This window comes from Myotis brandtii, unplaced genomic scaffold (assembly GCF_000412655.1).
Source record: "Myotis brandtii unplaced genomic scaffold, ASM41265v1 scaffold397, whole genome shotgun sequence".
NCBI lineage: Eukaryota > Metazoa > Chordata > Mammalia > Chiroptera > Vespertilionidae > Myotis > Myotis brandtii.
Genome location: NW_005365229.1, coordinates 1,241,683 through 1,261,096, shown reverse-complemented (window position 1 = coordinate 1,261,096; position 19,414 = coordinate 1,241,683). Strand labels below are relative to the sequence as shown.

General features: G+C 43.1%; 1 protein-coding gene across 1 annotated transcript in view; it reads left to right on the top strand.

Moving 5' to 3' along the window:
* RBFOX1 (RNA binding protein, fox-1 homolog (C. elegans) 1) overlaps window positions 1–19,414 on the top strand; it is a 2,191,581-nt gene that overhangs the window by 2,090,100 nt on the left and 82,067 nt on the right. The window contains 1 exon segment of the mRNA XM_005872925.2: window positions 18,808–18,888. Within this exon segment, the coding sequence (XP_005872987.1) occupies window positions 18,808–18,888 (81 nt within the window).

Here is a 19,414-nt window from a genome sequence, read left to right as displayed (position 1 = left end):
GCCAGTTCACTGTCCCTCAGACCGTTGGAGGGCCGGACTATAGTTAAAAAAAAAAACTATGAACAAATTCCTATGCACACTGCACATATCTTATTTTGAAGTAAAAAAACAAAACGGAACAAATACAATATTTGTATTTGATGTGGCCCGCGGGCCGTAGTTTGAGGACCCCTGCTTTAAGGAGTCTGAACAACCACATAATGATTTCTATGACTTGTTCCAAACACCTTAAACCTTAAAAACAGGGGCCACAGATAAGTCAGTGACGCTTGGGAAATCTGAACATTTGTGGTTTGAGTTGACAGTATCGGGCCTCTGCTTAAGCAGAAGCTTTTCCCTTTTTGCCTGTATATTTGTGTCTGTGGGTAGACAGAGCTCGTGGTAGTCAGAAATGTGGGGAAATACTGTTGCAAATTCAACACTCCAAAACTATTCCTTGGAAATATTTTTAAAAAACACTGAGACTCCTGCCAGCTTAAATCTAAAGTTTCAGGCATCTGTATCTATGGAATGCATACAGGGGTGAGCAAAAGTAGGTTTAGTTATAATACAAATAAACAAGACAATATTAAATAAATGATAATACAGGAATAAATGTACTTTGTGCTCACTCCTGTATATATAAAAATATAGGTATGAAATATATTCATTTCCATAACCAGGTATAATTACTAATGTCACCCATTTAAATACCCATGACTAAGAATTTCGGGGGGCATTTTAAATTTCCCCAAGTATAAAAATAGCCTGCGTTTATCTTGCAATTTTGAATATGCCTCAAAGCTGCAATGAAGACCCTGTCATTGATTTGCTAGGGATGTTTAGCGGGCCAGCCCTGTGTCTGCCTGAGATAGAAAGCCAGACTTATTAGTCATTTCTCTGTATAAGATGCTGTGCTAATGACACATATCATAATATTCCATAGTATAATTATCGATTTTCTGAAGCTTATGCAGAATTAACAGCCCAGCCTCCAATTGTCTCTCCGAATGGGGCATGAAAAGTTCACATATTTTGTAAATTAAAATCGATATTTTCAATCTCTCCTAAAGGTAATTTTCCTAATTTAGTGGACTTTTCCCTAACATTTATTTTCTCTTTTAATTATAAAATGGCAGGGTATTGATTTCCCTGTATAACCTCCTGACGCCCTGAGTGCATTTTTATTGCTAACGCAGGGTGGGGGTGGGGAGAGCAGTTGAACCTCTTAATGAGGATCTTTAATTACTAGCTTTGTATTAATTTGCTTTGATAAATTATGACATGCGCTCTCCCTCGCCTACACAGTCCAAGGGAGGCATTCAGAAAGCTGTGCAGGAAGGTCTTTCATTTCGGGTGGTTCTTCTGAGCTCTCAGGCCTGGACGAACTCTTAAACACTCACCCGACTCGGCCCCCAGAGCAGGTAGACATAAATCAGCTCAATCCCACGACCCTGTATGAATCTTCTCCGAAGACAAGGTGGTATTTCCCTGTTATACTAAGCAGCATTGATTCGTTTTCCATATGTATCATCATCCTCAGACTTCCTGAGGCTTATTCTCAAGACAAAAGATTGCTAAGTCAATAAAATAAAATAAAAAGTCCAGATGGGCCGAAACCGGTTTGGCTCAGTGGATAGAGCGTCGGCCTGTGGAAAAAAGTCCAGATGGGTCTCCAAGACTTTAGCCTGTCTCTATGTCCATTCCATTTTAGAGTTTAAAGACAACGGAAGGCCCCACATAGAAGAACAGTATCTACAAATGTCTGTTCCCAGTAGCATGCCTCAACTTACTTAGTGTAATTAGAAGAGTGTTTCTAAGAATCTCAAGGAGGAAGGCTCAAAGGGGATTCTTACAGTTTTCCCGTATGAATGAGAGATTCCCTTTGCTTGCTAATAAAAAGGTTTTTAAAAAGTGGTGTCTTTGAGAGATAATCATGATATCTAGCCCACGAAACTGTTGATCGAAAGCACCTTTAATCTTCATAAATAAGGACAACAAAATCAAAATAAATAACAGAAGGTTATGCAAAGATGTCAACATGGTACTGACAAATGGCAAAGTCATCTGTTTCTCAATTGCCGCTAAGATCGCTGCAAAGCTTAACCGCACTGTATATCATATCTGCCAACTCATTTCTGTGATTAAATATTCCATCAGCGGGGCTCTAAGGCAGCAAAGCTTAACAAGATTCATAAGATGCACCACTTGAACACGCATAACTCACTTCCAGGGATGGAGAGCACCCCGCTTGCAAAGGAAAATTGGAATCCAGTTCAATTACTCCACAAGTCGTGATCAATAAGGGAAGGAAAAGACCTTTCAGTGCAATGCAAATCTAAGATATAGTTCGGTCCTGATGACAAGAAACACACAATTCAAGTCCATAGTAGAAAGATACAGAGTAAATTACTCAAAAGCCTTGAAGATGACAATGAAAAATTGTCTTAGTGAAACTATTACTATGAGCAGGTTTTGTATTTTTTTTGGGGGGGGGATGAGGGAAGAGGGGGTCCTGAATGTATAATCCTCCTGAAAATATAAATTTCTGATTCTGAGGGGCAAAACAATCAATAACAGGTACTTAACGAAGGGCATACCTGGCTGCAATATCATATTTGAAAGGTGGTCAGATCTTGAAAGTAGGTTATCCTGGGGTTATAGGTAGGATTTGATAATGTAATGAGCATAGAATAACTTTACAGGCACTAAAGTAAAATAAAAATGTAAGCGTGATCACTGAAATCACCTCGAGCATGCCCACGTTGGTACAAGCCTGGCCAGGGACACGGGACTGGGTACCAGGCTAGGTGATGGGAAAGTGGATTGGGATCTCAATATAAATTTTAAAAATGAAGAAGATGGATGTAGCACTCTGTGATTGCTTATCTTGAAAGGGCAGCTGTATTTGACCTGGGATTACCTGTATAACAGTATTGGTTTTCTATGGGCTTTGGGGTCAAAAGAAGGTAGATGAAGGTCTCCCTCCCAGTTGCGTCCCCCCTCCCCACGTCACTTGATTGAGTCCATTACAGTTATGAGAATGACCTTTAGCCACACTTTTAAATGGGCTTTTTTCCCCCCAATTCGTGCTTTGCCATTTGGATGTAATAGCATCTGAAAAAAGTAAGATTATCCAGAACCTGTGATAACTGTAGCCCCTGACCCAAGCTGCGTTTCTTTTATTGGTCCCAGTCCCAGATCTAGGGCCGGGCTCAGGATGACCTGCCAAAATACTGGGGACAAAGCATGCCCTGCTTGGGGTGACCTGAGCATCCTGAGAGAGTGGAGTGTGGGGTTGGAAGATACCTGCTTCCACTCCGAACCCCTCACAGCAGCTAATAGCCAGGCACCCCTCATTGCTTTAACATTTTCCACTTCCACCCAGAGGCTCAGACACATCCAGACACACAGCCATGGCAGTAAGGAACCATTCCTTGTGAACCATGACCTTCGGCTCTGAGATGGTCTGCATAATTTGCACATCTGCCAGATTAAACGCAGGGCCCTTCAGTGAACTGGAACAGAAGGGTGCGGATTTAAGTCCCGGAGGCAAAGGATTATCAGCCTGGCATTGTTCCCCGTCAAAGAATGTATCTCGTGCATCTCTTCGGCTTTGCCTCCTCTTTTGGTTGCAATTCACTTTCCTTTTCTCCTCTCCTCCCCCATCTGTCTCAGCATATTTCATCCCATCCCTGCCCACATTTGGCCTTAATTCTTATCTGTGTCCTTCCCTGTCCCACAGAGGTAATGCAGCTCAGCTTTGATGGAGCCTGTGGGGTTTTTGGATCTTCAAATAGGATCAGAACTAAACACTGCATTTCCTAAATAAATGAGTGTCCCTTCTATTGTATGAAAGTCTATCCAGGAGCGCTCCCCCAAAGCAGGGAGGTGCAGGACAGTCCCTGTTGGAGCCCCACATCTAGGTTGTGGGGGAAGATGAGGTTTGAACACCTGGCTCTGGATAAATTTCATAGGGAGAGTTTCAGGCTGCATCATCAATACACTGAATAACTCAAAATATCAGCAACATAAATCAATTTGGGGCATTTATTCTATGCCTGGCATTGTGTTAAACACTTTGCATCTCCTCAGGTCCTCCTAATAATGTTATAGCATTAACATTATTATAGAAATGGTGAAACCAAGGCTTCCTGGACAGTTATCTCATTCCCTAAATCACAGAACTAGTATTAAAAAAAAAAAAAAACCTGTTTATTACAGAAAGGTCTTTTTTCTAACCTCAAAGCCCATGTTTTTCTTCACCTTGTTTTACAGTTTCCACTGTAGTAGGAGAGGAAGGCATGCCTGCCTCCCCCCCCCCATGTCTTCTATGCATCAGGCCCTAGAATATAATAACTAATAAAAGCATCTTTGCATTTAATATCACACACACATGCCAAGCTCCACACTGGGATTTTTACATACATCACAACCTGGCAGGGTGAGTGTCATTATCCTTGTGTTGCAAATATATTAGGAAATCTAGTCAAGTTGTCCAAGGTTGCTGACTTCCAAAGCTAAAGAGCTGGACGTCTTCCAAACCTATATCTTTGTGAATCTCAAGTGCATTCCATTTTACTAAAACAACTTACCCCCTACAAATGCTTTAATTAATCCAATATCCTGGGTCAATGGTTTTGAACTGGGAGTGACCCCCACCTCTCCACCCCACCGAAGGAGCTGGAGAATATCTGGAGACATTTTCCATTGTCATTCCTGGGAGCATGGGAGTTCACTACTGACATCTAGTGGGTGGAGGCCAGGGATGCTGCAAAACATCCTACAGTGCACAGGACAGCCCCCCACCACACAGAATGATCTGGCCCCAAATGTTGACAGCGCTAAGGTTGAGAAATCCTGTCCTGATAGAGGGACATTGCTAAAGATGGCACCTATTCACTGAATATCTTAATAACTCTTGGGCTCTACCACTTGCTACTGCTAAAGATGTATGACAGCTGTAGTTCTCAAAAGCAATCAAAGAATTTAAAGAGACATTCGCCCAAATGTTTCTTACTTGTGATTTTTGACTCCAGAAGAGAAAAGCATAATGTTTGATTATGTACTTCAGAGCTGTGTTGGGGGTCCCTAAGACCACACTCTGTGATGGGCTAGAAGGACTCACAGGACTCAGAAAGGTGGTTATACTCACCTTTGTATTTTAGTAGGAGGATTCAGATTAAAGATCAGCAAAAGGCAAGAGTACACGGGGTGAAGGCCAGAAGGCCAGTCAGTAGCTCTCCCTGTGGAGTCTCAGGGAGGGACTTGATTTCCCAGCAATGATGTGTGACAACCCCTGCAAAGTGTTGTCAGTCAAGGAAGCTCAACCTGAGATTCAGTGCCCAGGGTTTTTATTGGGAGTCAGTGACAGAGACATGAAGCATCCATATGACTGAGCTCAACTACTCAAATCTTAGCCCCCAGAGCAAAACAAAGCATTCACTATCTTTAAGGCAAATTGCTACCTTAACTATTTTATCAGACTGGGACTGTGTGGCCCAAGGGCTCAGGCATCCAAACACAGGCCTATCAGGTGATATATTGCAGGTGGTGACTAAGGGTCAGTACCCAAAGCAAGGCTTTGGAGGGAATATACAGGGTTCGAGCAACCCTGCAGAGTTAAGCCTTTCGTGCACTACAGAAAAAGAAATTGAAGATGAAAAGATGACAATACATAGCAATGGTGATAATGATAATAGTGGTTGGTGTAATGATGATGATCTAAGACAAGATGTACCACCATGTTGGTTGATTATAGAAGAAAAGATCAAGCTGAATGTACTTAATAGAAAAATAGAACGTGTGGCTTTTCGCTCAGAGCCGGGTCAGCACATTTCTTCAGTAGAGGGCCGGCTAGTAAATATTTTGGGTTTTTCGTGCCATTTGGTCTCTGTCATGACTCAACTCTGCCAGTGTGTACAAGGCAGCCACAGTCAATACCTAACGAATGGGCGTGCCTGTGCTCTGAGGAGGCTTTATTTAAGGACACCGACATTTACATTTCATATCACTTTCACGGGTCATGAACTAGTCATCTGTTTGGGTGTTGTTTTTTACCCCAACTATGTAACAATGTAGAAGCCATGACCCCACTCTGCTGACCCTGGCTTGGGAAGTCCAGATTTAATAAACACCAAGCCACTAGCTTTTGCCTGGGGGAATGTTGTTGTTGTCTTTAGGGTTGCACTGGTTTAGCAGTTACACGGTGCAGAAAGCCCTGAAGATCGCTGGTTGTCACTCCATTGTGTGATATTCATAGGGCCAAAGAGACATGTCTTGTGTAAAGTATCACATGCCACTAGCTTTTATCCGTTCATCCTTTAGCACCCATTACAGCATCGAGGGCCTGAGAAGTGCCAGGCACTGTGATGGGCACTGGGTGGGGGTGGGGGGGCAGTCCTTCCCCCCAGAATTTGGCAGGGCAGTCAAGGATGCAGACAAGGGAAGCAGCTCAGTGTGTCATAAACGATGATACCTGCCGGAGCACTGAAAGAGAACAACCCCTTGCATTAGCCGTCAGAGGGGTGGTACAAATAGGGTTTTGAAGTATAAGTAAGAGTTAGCAGGGTAAGATCATTGTAGAGCAAGCATGTCAAACTCAAAGGCTCAGATTTAAGTTTATGTGGGCCGCAAAAAAACAAAAGCTCCAATTTTCATAGAAACATAGGTTTATTTTGATAGAGACATGCTGAATACAAAGGGCTGAAATAAATGAGTAATCGTTAACATAAAATAATAGAACATTTTAATAAAAATTAATATTTTTTCTTGAACATTAACTTACCAGACACTGAATAACTGCAACAATTAATAAGCGCAAGCAAATAAACCTATTTTTCTTGTTCTCTGAAAGCGAAATCTTTCCTGTTGTGCACACCTAGCAAGTCAGTACAAGAATAATGATGTGGCAATCAGCTGTTAAAATATTCGCTGCTAAAATTAGTGGAGAGAAATGGTGCGCCTGTGCGTAAGGTGTGTAAGGGAAATGAATGTAACATGATTATAGTAATCAGTCATTAGCAAACATTATAATTTGTTATTAATAATTATGTATAACAGGATATTGTAAAAATTAAGTTATGAAATATTTTTATGAAAACGTTTCTTACATATGGTTATATTGGCTGGACCACAAAAATATTCATTGTGGGCTGCGAGTCTGACATGCTTGTTGTTGAGGTACGTAAAGAGGGGTTGGTAGAGCCTACAGGAATTTCTCAACCTTTATCTACAGAATCCACTGAGAAATGTTAAACAAACAAACAAATAAAAACAAATACAGGTACTTACTTGACTTTCACCTGAGATACACATTTCTGAGGCAAAATCAGGTTTACCCCAAAGGCTAAGAAGGACTAATCTGCAGAGATCAGAGAGGACCTTCTAGAGCAGCGGTTCTCAACCTGTGGGTTGCGACCCCTTTGGGGGTTGAATGACCCTTTCACAGGGGTCGCCTAAGACCATCGGAAAACACATATATAATTACATATTGTTTTTGTGATTAATCACTATGCTTTAATTATGTTCAATTTGTAACAATGAAATTGGGGGTCACCACAACATGAGAAACTGTGTTAAAGGGTCACGGCATTAAGAAGGTTGAGAACCACTGTTCTAGAGAAAAGCTGCAGAAGACCTGATGATGTCATACAAAGGAATCTGGGTTCTAGAATTTATCCTTTGAGTCTCAGGCAACCATTGAAAGCTCTCATAAAAACATAAAAAAATAAAACAAGCAAAACACTTGGTATGAGGTAGCACCCAAATCTACCTTTGAAGCAAATAATAGTCTTATCCTGAGAACAGATTCCTAACATGTAGGTCAGGCCCTAAGGGCTGGAAAAAGTAACTGCTCACCAGTTCCAGAGATTGGCATCTTCACAGACCCCAGGATGACCAGGCTGCTGCCCAACCCCAAGACTATCATAATTATTTGTTTCCTGGTTCTATCTAAATCTTTTCCTAGGAAAGTGAATTCCCAGAGATTTTTTTTTAATGAGGTGATTTTTTTCTTTATATTTTAACTGGTGTTGCCATTCTATTACTATTTTGTTTTAAAGGTTTGTGGGGGGTTTTTGTTGTTGTTGTTGCTTCCCACTTTCAGAGATCTTTTCAAAATGTATAGTTCACTATTATTGGCCCAAGATTGAGTTGTTGTGTAAATAGAAAAATTGGCCAAATATTGTTTAACACCCTGTATGGTAATTAGATGTAGATACTCATTCCCCAAGCATACAATAAAGCTCTCCTGTTAGCTTTTTAAAACATAGTGTTGAAGAATCAACAAGCAAGTGGCAAAACCTCCTTAGGTTACATTGATGACAGTTAATGCATTTCCAGAACTACTATACAACTGTTACAACCCATTACAGTCGAATATTGGTTTATGAAAAATTAATAAAGCCAGTGAAAAATGGAATCCAGCATCGGCATTTGCTATTTACACCCAAAGAATCAGCCAGTATTAATTTCGCCGTATGCTACATTCTAATGAGTTTTTCATTAAACTGTATACCATTATGGAAACTAAACAAGGATTATTCAAAGAATAATGCCAAAGGCTGTTATTTTTTTGAGAGATTAAGTTAGTTAATGGGTTATGCATTTAAATCTGATGCAAAGGTTAATTGATGTATGCTTATCATTGTGTGCAACCCAATATCATTTTAAAAATGTGAACACCCCAATATCATTGATATTTCCCCTGGAAAAAAATAGGAGTCTGTGTATGTTTCTAGTGTTTGTTTCACACCATAGGGTATTACAAAGATGGAAACTCTCTCTATTACTTCTCTGTCATTTTTGAAAATAATTTTCACTAGTTGAAATTTTCTATTTGCTTTCAGCCCATAGGGTGTGTGTGTGTGTGTGTGTGTGTGTGTGGCATATTTAAAGGAATGTATCTAATTACTCTTAGAGAGACTCAAAGTTGAAGTATAGTTCCTACTTTCACCAGAGGAGTGGAGTCAGTGACATAAACCTAATCTGGGACAGGAAGGGAGGTCAAAATGAATCTCTGCCCCCATTCCACAAATACATCCAGTTCCTCCAAAAATAAAGTCCTATCATAGTTCATGAAATACAAGATGGGGCACATGGGGAGGCTCTCCAGAAGGTTTTTGGACTCTTTGATCATCTTAGAGACTCTTGTCCCTAAAAAAATGAGAGAGAAACATTGAGGCGGGACATCTAGGGTTTTGCAGAAATCTGTAAACTCCATTGAACGCTACCGATTGCAGCTAAAGCACAACTGCTATGTTTTCCTCCTGAGCAGAGAGGCAACCTAAAATGTCTTTAGGAGCAGGCTGTGAGATCAGTAAGTGACACACACAGTCAGGGGGGACATGTCTCAATTATAGGAAGGCATGCCTTCTCCCCATCACCCTGAGTGGCCCTACCAGGCAGGAACATTGACCCAAACCCATGTGGCCCCATATTCTGATTCTTAGAAAAGAAGCCAGATTCTGACTTGTAACAGTAAACCTTTCACATTTAAAGACGTGTAATTATTTTCTAATCTTAAAATGTTTTCCATTAATTCTGTTATCTTTAGCATTATGTTAGTGGTCAAAGAAAACAGTACACTAGTCATCAATTTGCTACTTTTTCTTTAAAGGAACAAGGAAACAAATAAGTATCCCAAAGTGCCATATTTTGAAATTCCAAATAATAATAATTATTTCCATTATTATTATTATTATTATTATTATTATTACTGAGGTCACTTACTGTTGGTCTACTACTTGCCAAACCCTTTCATATGACAGTTCTAATCCTTTAACAGTATTCGATAAAGTAGATATTTGTGTCCCTATTCACAGATGTGAAAATGAGGTTCAGGAATGTTAGATGCCTTGCCCAAGGTCAAAGAAATAGTGACTGAGGCTGGAAAAAAACAAAAACAAAAAAACTAAGGTTAAAAGTTTCTAAAGCCCATGCTTTTCCTGTTGCTGTTGTTGTTTTCAGACATTAAGAGTTCACTATTTCTCCTCTCTGTGTTCCCTGCCTCCGTGTCGTACTTCTATCTTGCAAGTAGGATTTTCTCATCTGTAGGAGATACATCCTTGCCAGAGGCTTCCTTGTTTGGATTTAAAACCCTATCACAGATTCGTAAAGACGATCAGGAGGTTCTGCCTAACATTTTTATCCCGGAAAGAGTCAGGTGTTTTCAGCCAGAATGCCACTGCAGAATCCTTAGCCATGGTTTAGCTGAAATGGGATTAACGGAGATATCATTCCAACATTGATAAGGATGTTTGATCAACTCAGGACCAAGCATCACCACTAATAAGCTTTATGAGAGAGCCTGAACTTTAGAATCAGGCAAAGCTGGCTCAGATTTCAGCTTCATCTCATCTTTTCCCCTCTCTCAGCCTTAGTTTTCTTGTGCATATAATAAGAAATATATATCTTAACCATGTAGAGCATATGTGGTCAAGTACCGAAAACTCAGTGGCATCTTACAGGTCACTCTCATTAACACTGGCTGTACTCGAGGTTGATTATGTAGTTCCCATCAGTTTAGTATTTTTAGCAGCCAGGGCAGAATCGCAGGCCCCACCCTAGACCTACTAGGTAAGATTCAGCATTTTAAAAGGGTCCCCCGGGGGTTGAGTGCACATTAATTAGAATTTGAGGAGCAAGACTCTAGGTCAACCCTTGTGAATCTATTGGCACCCATCACGCTGAAGGCCACATCCCTTAAAAAATAAAACTTAGCTTCATTGTTTTTGTTGTGGCTGAGTGCTAGCCTTCCATAAATACCATGTAGACCAAGTGTCCTCATGGTTCATTGTCTTGAATAACAATACATGAAAAAGACATTTTGGGCAAGTATTGAAAAGGAACGTGTCTTAACTTTTTTTGGTTATTATTAACAAAAATGAAATAAAATTAAAATTTTGGCAAGTATTGATAAACTGATACCCTCCAAAGCAGTGGTTCTCAACCTATGGGTCGTGACCCCTTTCACAGGGGTCGCCTAAGACCATCCTACATATCAGATATTTACATTACAATTCATAACAGTAGCAACATTACAGTTATGAAGTAGCAACGAAAATAATTTTATGGTTGGGGTCACAACATGAGGTACTGTATTTAAAGGGCCAGAAGGTTGAGAACCACTGCAAAGTATTTCATGAGGGCTTCGTGGGAGGGGCTAATGCTGTCTTGAGAGACAGTTACTATTAGTACTTTTCCAAGCAGGAAAGTGGCACTGGAACAGGGCTCAGAGAGCCTTCTCTGTGAGGATAAATATGTTAGTCTTTGTGGGCTGAACGAAGGTCTCTGTTGCAAGTATTCAACTCTGTCTCGCAGCATCAAAGCAGCCATAAAAAAAAAACATGTAAATGAATGAGGGTGGCTCTGTTCCACTAAAACTTTGTTTCTAAGTACTGAAATTTGAATTTCATTTGATTTTTTTCACTTGTCATCAAATCTTATTTTCCTATTGATTTTTTTCTCAGTCATATAAAAACATAAAGACCAGCCCAGCTGGGTGGCTCAGTGGTTGATCATTGACCTATGAACCAGGATGCCATAGTTTGATGCCAGGTCAGGGCACATGCCCGGGTTGCAAGGCTCAATCCCCAGTGTGGGGTGTGCAGGAGGCAGCCAATCAGTTATTCTCTCTCATCATTCATGTTTCTATCTCCCCGTCTCCCTTCCTCTTTCAAATCAATAAAAATATATTAAACATGAAATAAATAAAAATGTAAAGACCTCTCTCAGTTCATAGGCCATACAAAAATAGTTAGTAGGCCAGAATTGGCCAAAAAGCAGCAGCCTGCCTCCACGTGATTTAGAAGATGGGTCTTAAATTAATGGGTCCAGGATTCTGATTGCTTTCATTTGCACTCAGGACTGCAAGATTTCTATTTTCATGACCTTGGGCGAGATCCTCCAACTCCCTATGCCTCAGTAGCCTGTCCATTAATTGGGTGTAATAATAGCACCTGTCTTATAGGTTGTTAAGCGGAGGAGATAATCCAAGTTAAACGTTGAATAGGTTTGCCTGGCACTTACCAGGTATTCAGGAGGTAATTATTGTAATTGCTACTGATAATGTTAATTATCATATTGAGTCAATTGAATATTTTTTGTGAAAGCCTCTATTAGCCTAAATCTTGGAGGCAGGAGAATAAGAGAACAGTTCGCATGAAACGTTACATTTTTAAACAATAAATAATCAGGAAGAAAGTTGCACAAAGGTTCTTTGTAGCATTCTTTTGTGTAACCTGAAATTATGCCAAAAGAAAAAGTGAAAAGAAAAGAAATATTTAATAATATATATTTTTAATAGTATGAAAACCAAAACTTACAAAATAAATGGGAATGAAAGATTATTTCCACTATACACAGATTCATCTCAGGACGCCTTTAAAGATGAAATCCCCCCAGTACAATTAAAAACATGATTTATAAGAATTAAATACACATACATTTTTTCTGCAACATCCGTGCCTAAATGGAAATACCCCTGTAGTTAGAACTCCACCCTAACCCTTCGGAGCAGCTCATCTTTCAGGCATGTAAAACAGCATTAGGTATCAGCTGTGAAAATATTCTTACACGGCTTAGCTCAACGCTAGTCTATGTTTAAAAGTGCACATGTGCAAAGGCATGTTCAACCCATCCTGGGGTTGGATAAGTCTGTCAGCTGCAAGCAGTTACTCCCACCGGCAGGGACTGCATGCCAGCGTCCCAGGCCTCCACACCTGACAGAAGTTTGATGCTTCCTGGGGGAGGAAGCTTTGTAACAGCCCCAGCATTCACTCGCCGTTTCGGGCTTTCTGAGTGGCTCTACGGGAACACTGGGCCCCTGCAGGGCTCTGTTTTCAAGGGGCCCCTGGATGAGCACAAGGTAGATGTTTCTGGATGTACAGACAGCACGTGGATGTACACACACAACCCTACGCAGTGGGTGCTCCAGAAGTCCCATCGGCCCTTAGCTACTTTATAAAGTTTTGTTGGTGTTATCTCTCTCTCTCTCTCTCTTTCTCTCTCTCTCTCTCTCTCTCTCTCTCTCTCTCTCGTTTTATTTATTTATTTATTTTACATTTTAATAGAGTTAAGTGTATCCTTCTCCAAATTTCCTAGCCCATATTAGCCTTGGAGCTAATGAGCTACTGAAGTGACTTGGATGCTCCCGTAGTCACTGAAGTGTCCAATTGCCAGGCTGTTGGGATGTACCTTTGACTTCTCTTTTTAATCCAGAGATTGTAGACAGGGTCTAGCCATTCACCCTGGGGCCGACCTAGAACTCTGCCTGTCAGATGCTGAGATGGAAAGGGCAGACTTTGCAAAACCGCCTTTCTTTTCTTCCATCCCCTGTTCCAGTCTAATTTGATTTCTTGACAGTGTAAATGGCTGCCTATCAGAAATTCCTTAGTTTCTCTCCTCAGTGGCTTCCTGCCTCTTACCTTAGGTCCTGGGGCCCGTGGGACAGGAGAACGAGTAAGACACGATTCCCGACTTCTGGGCGTTTGTAGCGTTCCTGGGAAAGACATTCATTAAAGAGGTGATTACAACACAATCTGGGAAAGCAGAGGAAGGAAGCGGAACCTGGCCAGGTAGAGGCACATAGACCCAGGTTCTAGGAGCAGAAGCCAGAGCCGGGTTTAGAGGGAATGACCAGGAGGTCATGAGACTCTCCCAATTGCATGGAGGGTATTGAAAATTGACCCTGTGGTTTTAAGTGCAAATTACTGAAATGTCCTCCTGGATATATTTTTGACCAGGGGTGCACAGAGGGGGCAGAGGAGGGCTTCCGGGAAGCAGCAGCCCCTGCAAGGGCATGCAGGTATGAGGCCAGACCTTGGCTCCTGTTGCTCTGAGCCCATTTTCCTCACCGAAGGGCTGGCACTAGAATAAAAAGTTTAGACTCTTTCTCCGTCCTGCCTGTGATAGGAATCCCCCTTCCAGGCTTCTCCCCGCCCCTCTAGGGGAGTCTCCAAGTGAGAAAGGGTTGGGCTGTCTCACCCTCTCCCAACTGGAGGACTGAAAGTCTTCGCGAGAGTGCCCTTGTGGACATCTTGCCAGAATTTGAGATGCTGATGATCATGGCACTGGGAGTGACCCAGGTGAAAGGCCTTGCAAAAGGCTCTGGTTATTCGGAGATTGTGGTCTGTCACACAGAATCCCTTCCCTGCCCGTTGCAGATAGTCATCAACTTTCTAGCAAACGGGAGACCAGGCTGCCCAGGCGTCATGTGAAGCTGGATGGCTCCATCTAAAAAGAACTAGAAAAGAGGAAAGAAATGAATCTCAGAGATATGGTTTGTAACGATGTGTGAACTTCAGGCATGCAAATCCCCAGCTATCAGAAAGGGACAGAAGAAGGCACACACAAGGAAGCTTGGTTGGACAGAGCACTATTTTTAGCAAAATAAAATAAAATAAAAATGGAAAAGGTCCTTAAAAACATATGTTAACTTAAAATTAAGAAAGGCTTTTCAAAGTGAGAGGGAGCAAGGGGTTATTTGACATGGATAGGAATAGCTGTTTGGGAATCATTAATTCATGCAGAAGCCCAAATAGTGTACTGATTAGGAGATGGAGGCGATGGGCATTTATGAGAAAGGGAAGAGGACTATTACATCAATGGAAAGAAGGCATTTCTATTGGTGCAGATGAGCTAACATAGTGATGCTGATTCTGAACAATGCTTTTAGTTTTCAGCCCAGTAGTCCTCAGTGCAGTAGTCATAACGTCTGTTTTCTAGTTATCTTTGCAAACCGTTGGGCCCATGGGACAGGAGGATGAGGGACGCCATTAAGAGACGCCATATGAAACGGCCACTTTAACATGTGCCAGAGGTGCCATGCACCAGGAATGGCCTTTCACATCTTATATTCGAACTTTTGGAATATTATACTGAGGACAAAATAACCTTAGGACTGGGCCTAGACAACCTATCCCATTAGATGGCCTGGGCCGAACTGGTGTTGGGGGAGGGAGAGGTGAGTCAGGAATGTTAATAGAATCTTTGTGTAACCTGGAAATAATGTACAAAATCCAGAGAGACACCAGGATCAGGGGAGACCCGAGGGCAGGTCTCCAAGGGTACATTATTGTTTACACATGTAATAATTCAATTGCATTGGCTGGTCTCTCTGAGGGTTGGGATTTTTGCTAGGGGCTTGGGATAAAGAGAGGAGCATGATTTGCCTCTGGCCCAGGGGGATTCTGTGTAGATAAGAAGACCAATATCTAAATAAAAAGTTGTCATACGGCATGACAAAGGATCTACTAGGGAAATATTTTTTAAGAGTGATAGGAACGTAGAAGAGGGAACAATTAAATAAATCCTAGGGACTCAGAAGAGAGGAGGTGACTTTTAAACTACACAGAAGGGAGAGGGGAAGGCACCTTTCTTCAAATTGAACCATATGAAATTGCCAACATGCAACCCTATTGACCATAAAGGCAAAAGGTTGATTTCTGATGGTTTATCTGAACAATAAGAGCAGGACCAGCATGCAGATTGCATCCCTTTCACCGACTCTGATGGAATGGTGGTAACTGCCCAGAAGCTGTGTTGAGAATGATTCTGAGGATTCCAGGGCAACAGGAAAGAATAATATTGGAATTGTTCAGTGGTCTGTCCCGACTAAGGAATGGGTCTAAATTAAACATACTTGCCATACTTAAATGATAAGAAGTTTTAGAAAAAAAATCACAGAAGTCTTAGGCTGTCCTCCTGGGTGTAGGCAGGCCCCGGTAGTCAGAGGTGGATGGGCTATGCTCGGGGTGACAGGGGTGTGGGTGGAAGACTCACTTCTGGAGACTCCTTAGACGGCTGTATCACAACTTGCTTTGGACGACCTTGTAAACACCCCCGATACTACTGCTTGTACCCCACTATCTATTCCACTTGCTTAAACATACACCACCCGCGCCCCCACCCCAGAGAAATACACGGAGGTTACAGTGTATTCCTCCACTGCTTTGCTTTTGCTTAATTCAAAGCTTTCTTTTAAGAAAAGGTCACAGTGTACCGAGTGAACACACAATAAGTACTTTGCAAATTAAATTGGAGGATGTTTTTAGGTAACATCACAACCAAGTCCTGTGACGGTGGACATTTCGTTTTACAAAGGTCAAAATCATTGCACAAAGGATTTTTTTTTAACTACTTAGAGGGCATCCAAAGAAGTTATTTCAGAGCAGTTTCTCAGGACCCACAGCATAAGAAAGCGAGGGAAGCGTCATTACGCCCTGCCAGGATTCAGCCTTCTAGAGGGAATCTGTGTCGTGTCTCATTGGCACTCCTACATTGCACTGGGGTTATTGAAAATCAGTCCATGATTTTAACTGTGAAATACTAAAATGCCCTTCTGCATATATATTTGCTACAATTACATTATTTTTCTTTTGAAACCTATATACCCCAAGACATTTTAGATCTCATTTTAATAGTGGTTCTTTCTAAAAATATATATATTTTTTATTGATTTCAGAGAGGAAAGGAGAGGGAGAGAGAGAGAGAGAAACATCAGGGATGAGAGAGAATCATCTAACAGCTGCCTCCTGTACACCCCCTTACTGGGGATTGAGCCTGCAACCAGGGCATGTGCCCTGACTGGGCATTGAACCATGACTTCCTGGTTCATAGGTTGATGTTCAACCACTGAGCCAAACTGGTGGGCTTAATGGAGGTTCTTAACCAGGGGTGCCCGGGAAAGTCTCGTGGAAGAACTTTCTCCTGCCCCACCTTCCCTAGCCCCACTCTAGAAGGTTCTGATTTAGTAGCTCTCTCTCGATCCCATGGAAACATTAGCTTCTCTCCAAGAGTTCTAGCAATGAGCCAAAGGAGTCTCACTGGAAAAGCAGGGTGGGGGTTAGGGCATGTCTTTTCTGCTGGGTGTCCTACCTCCTGTTGGCTGATTTTAGACCCCGAATCCCATGGTCTGATGTTCAGTTCATTTGCGGTTCATCCCCATCACAGACCAGCCTCCTGACAGAACTGGAAATACCCACTGTGGAGAAAGTAGGTCATGTGAAGGCTCATAAGTTACAATAAACTGTTCTCACCTACAGTAGGAAGAAGAAAGCACTGTCAGTTTAGCAAAGGTTGATTATGACTCAGGCCCATCCAGACTCTTAATACACTTGCTACCAAGGGAAGGTCAGTGAATTCCACTTTTACATCTGGGCTTTTAGGGAGGAGCGGGCGGGGGGCTCTCCTCCAGCTATAAGCCCAGGACCCTAAGGCAAGCAGGAGAGGGACTAGGGGACTTCCTCCCAGGGGCTACTTCTCCTTGTCACACATTGGATGGACTGGGCCCACCTGGTGTTGGGGGAGGGAGAGATGAGTCAGGAATGTTAATAGAACTTTGTGTAACCTGGAATAATGTACAAAATCCAGAGAGACACCAGAATCAGGGGAGAAGTGGAATTGGGGACGGCCCCTCAGTGTCCTCCTGCGATCCCTCTGTTTTGGCTTGGCACCTGAGGGATGGGGGAATAGAGGTGAGGAGACCACCTTTGGAGTTGTGTCTGGGCTTGTACATCAGGAAAGATTACTGTCTCTTAATGGCGTCCTGTGGCAGCCCCTCTCTATTTGGTGAAGCCCCACTCACTCTGGAAGTTTTAACTACACTTGTGTTGAACTTGGGTAAGATACCAAAAGGTTATAGAACGTCCCCTTCATCACCCGAGGGCAGGTCTCCAAGGGTCCAGGTGAGTTCCAGGTTCCCTGAGACTCAGGCTTCCTTTCATAGGGGATTGCTTTCCTAGGATGGTGGGAGAATACAGAGACCAGTGGAGGTGCTGACCTTGACCGGACAGGGAAGTGTATTCCCATCGTCAGGAATGGGCGGCAAGCTCCTCAAACGTCTCCCTCCCACTTTGCAAAGCCTCGGAGTTTGAGCAGCAGTAGGAGAGCAGACTTGATACCCCGAAGAGCCCTGGCCCTCATCCTTGGCGGAGGTGGTTGAGCAAAACATGGCATAGATTGAGAGAGATCTCAGGAGTCCACCGTTCTTCCCGCTATAAGCTTCCTCTTTACAAGGATGAGCGGGGCCCTTTGCTGTAAATCGGGGAGCAAGTCCTCGCTGCAGTGCCACTGTGGGCAGTCTTCAGGGGCAGTGACACAGCCTCTCGACTAGCTTTAGGGGAGACACAGGAGATGCAGCAGTCCTAGATGGTCTCACCCTGAGTCCACGGGGGGTCGGGGTGGGTCACAGGAACAGCGAAAGTTGCATTTGTTTCTTCCTGTCTGACTTGTGCTCTTCCTCAGAAGAACTGATTTGGACTTAAGTGTGGGTGGTGGGGGAGGAACACTTTTCTGTAAACATAGCAACACACGTGCTTGCCATTTGCTGAGTAATGATTCTGAGCCAGCCCCTGTGCTGGGCATGTCTCCGTCATACGACTCACCACCCCTCCTGCAGGTAGGTATATTCACCCGTTTTCCAGATGGGACTCCCAAGGCACAGAGAGGTACAGTCACTCACCATGATCACACAGCCAAGTAGAGTCTGAGTCAGGCTTGCTATCTCGTTCTCCCTGAAATGTCCACACTCCCCTTTGAGCATGGCATGCTGCTTCCATTATGGACCTGAAGCTGGGGTCCTGGGCCAGCCAGGCTCCTCTACGCCCACCCCGTGGGGAAAGGAATGACCTGTGCTTGGTGGGCTGGGGGCGGGCCTCCCCAGCTCCCTCTGGCTAAGGCAGGGGCTGCTGTGGGGGTCCCGTCACGCGCTCTGGGGTGTGGCTATGTTTTCATTTGCCTGCCTTTCTCGTTTGCGTTGCCGTGATCTCTCAGGTGTAGTGTGCCTGTTCCCAAACCAGATACCATCTATCTCTCTCTCTTTCGTAGGCACGGTGCTGTTGTGCCAGGCAAACCAGGAGGGATCTTCCATGTACAGTGCCCCCAGTTCACTTGTATATACTTCCGCAAGTAAGCCCATGTTGTGGCTCCTTTTTTTGTTTTGTGACATAACTCTGAGTCCAGTCACCTTCCCTGCCATGTAAGTCCCCTTCCCCTCCCTCTGCACCGCCCTCCCGCGTGGCCCCCTCCAGGTGAATTTGATTTCCATGAGCATGTCTCTGTTTCCCGTTGCCTTAGCATCCAATCCCTCTGCTCATTACGTCTGAATCCTCACGTCCCGGATGTCCCAGCCATTCTTTGTGCAGACCTGTCAGGACTGGGTCCAATGGATGGGGCATGGGGTATTGGGGTCGGGGAGGGGAAGGGAAGGAGGGAAGAAGCTATAGCTCATTGCCTGCCTTCTACCACAGCTTTGTAAATTTATAGGAGAAATATTGAATTAAAACATTCAGGCAATTCAACTGGCACCCTAGCCTAGCAGAGGTGCTAGGTCAGTCCTCTTGAACGGAATTTCCTTACTGTGGGAAATAGGAGTAGCCTGGGCTAGTGACTTGTTTGCAAGGCTGTTCTATCCTTGGCTATGTGACTCCATGGA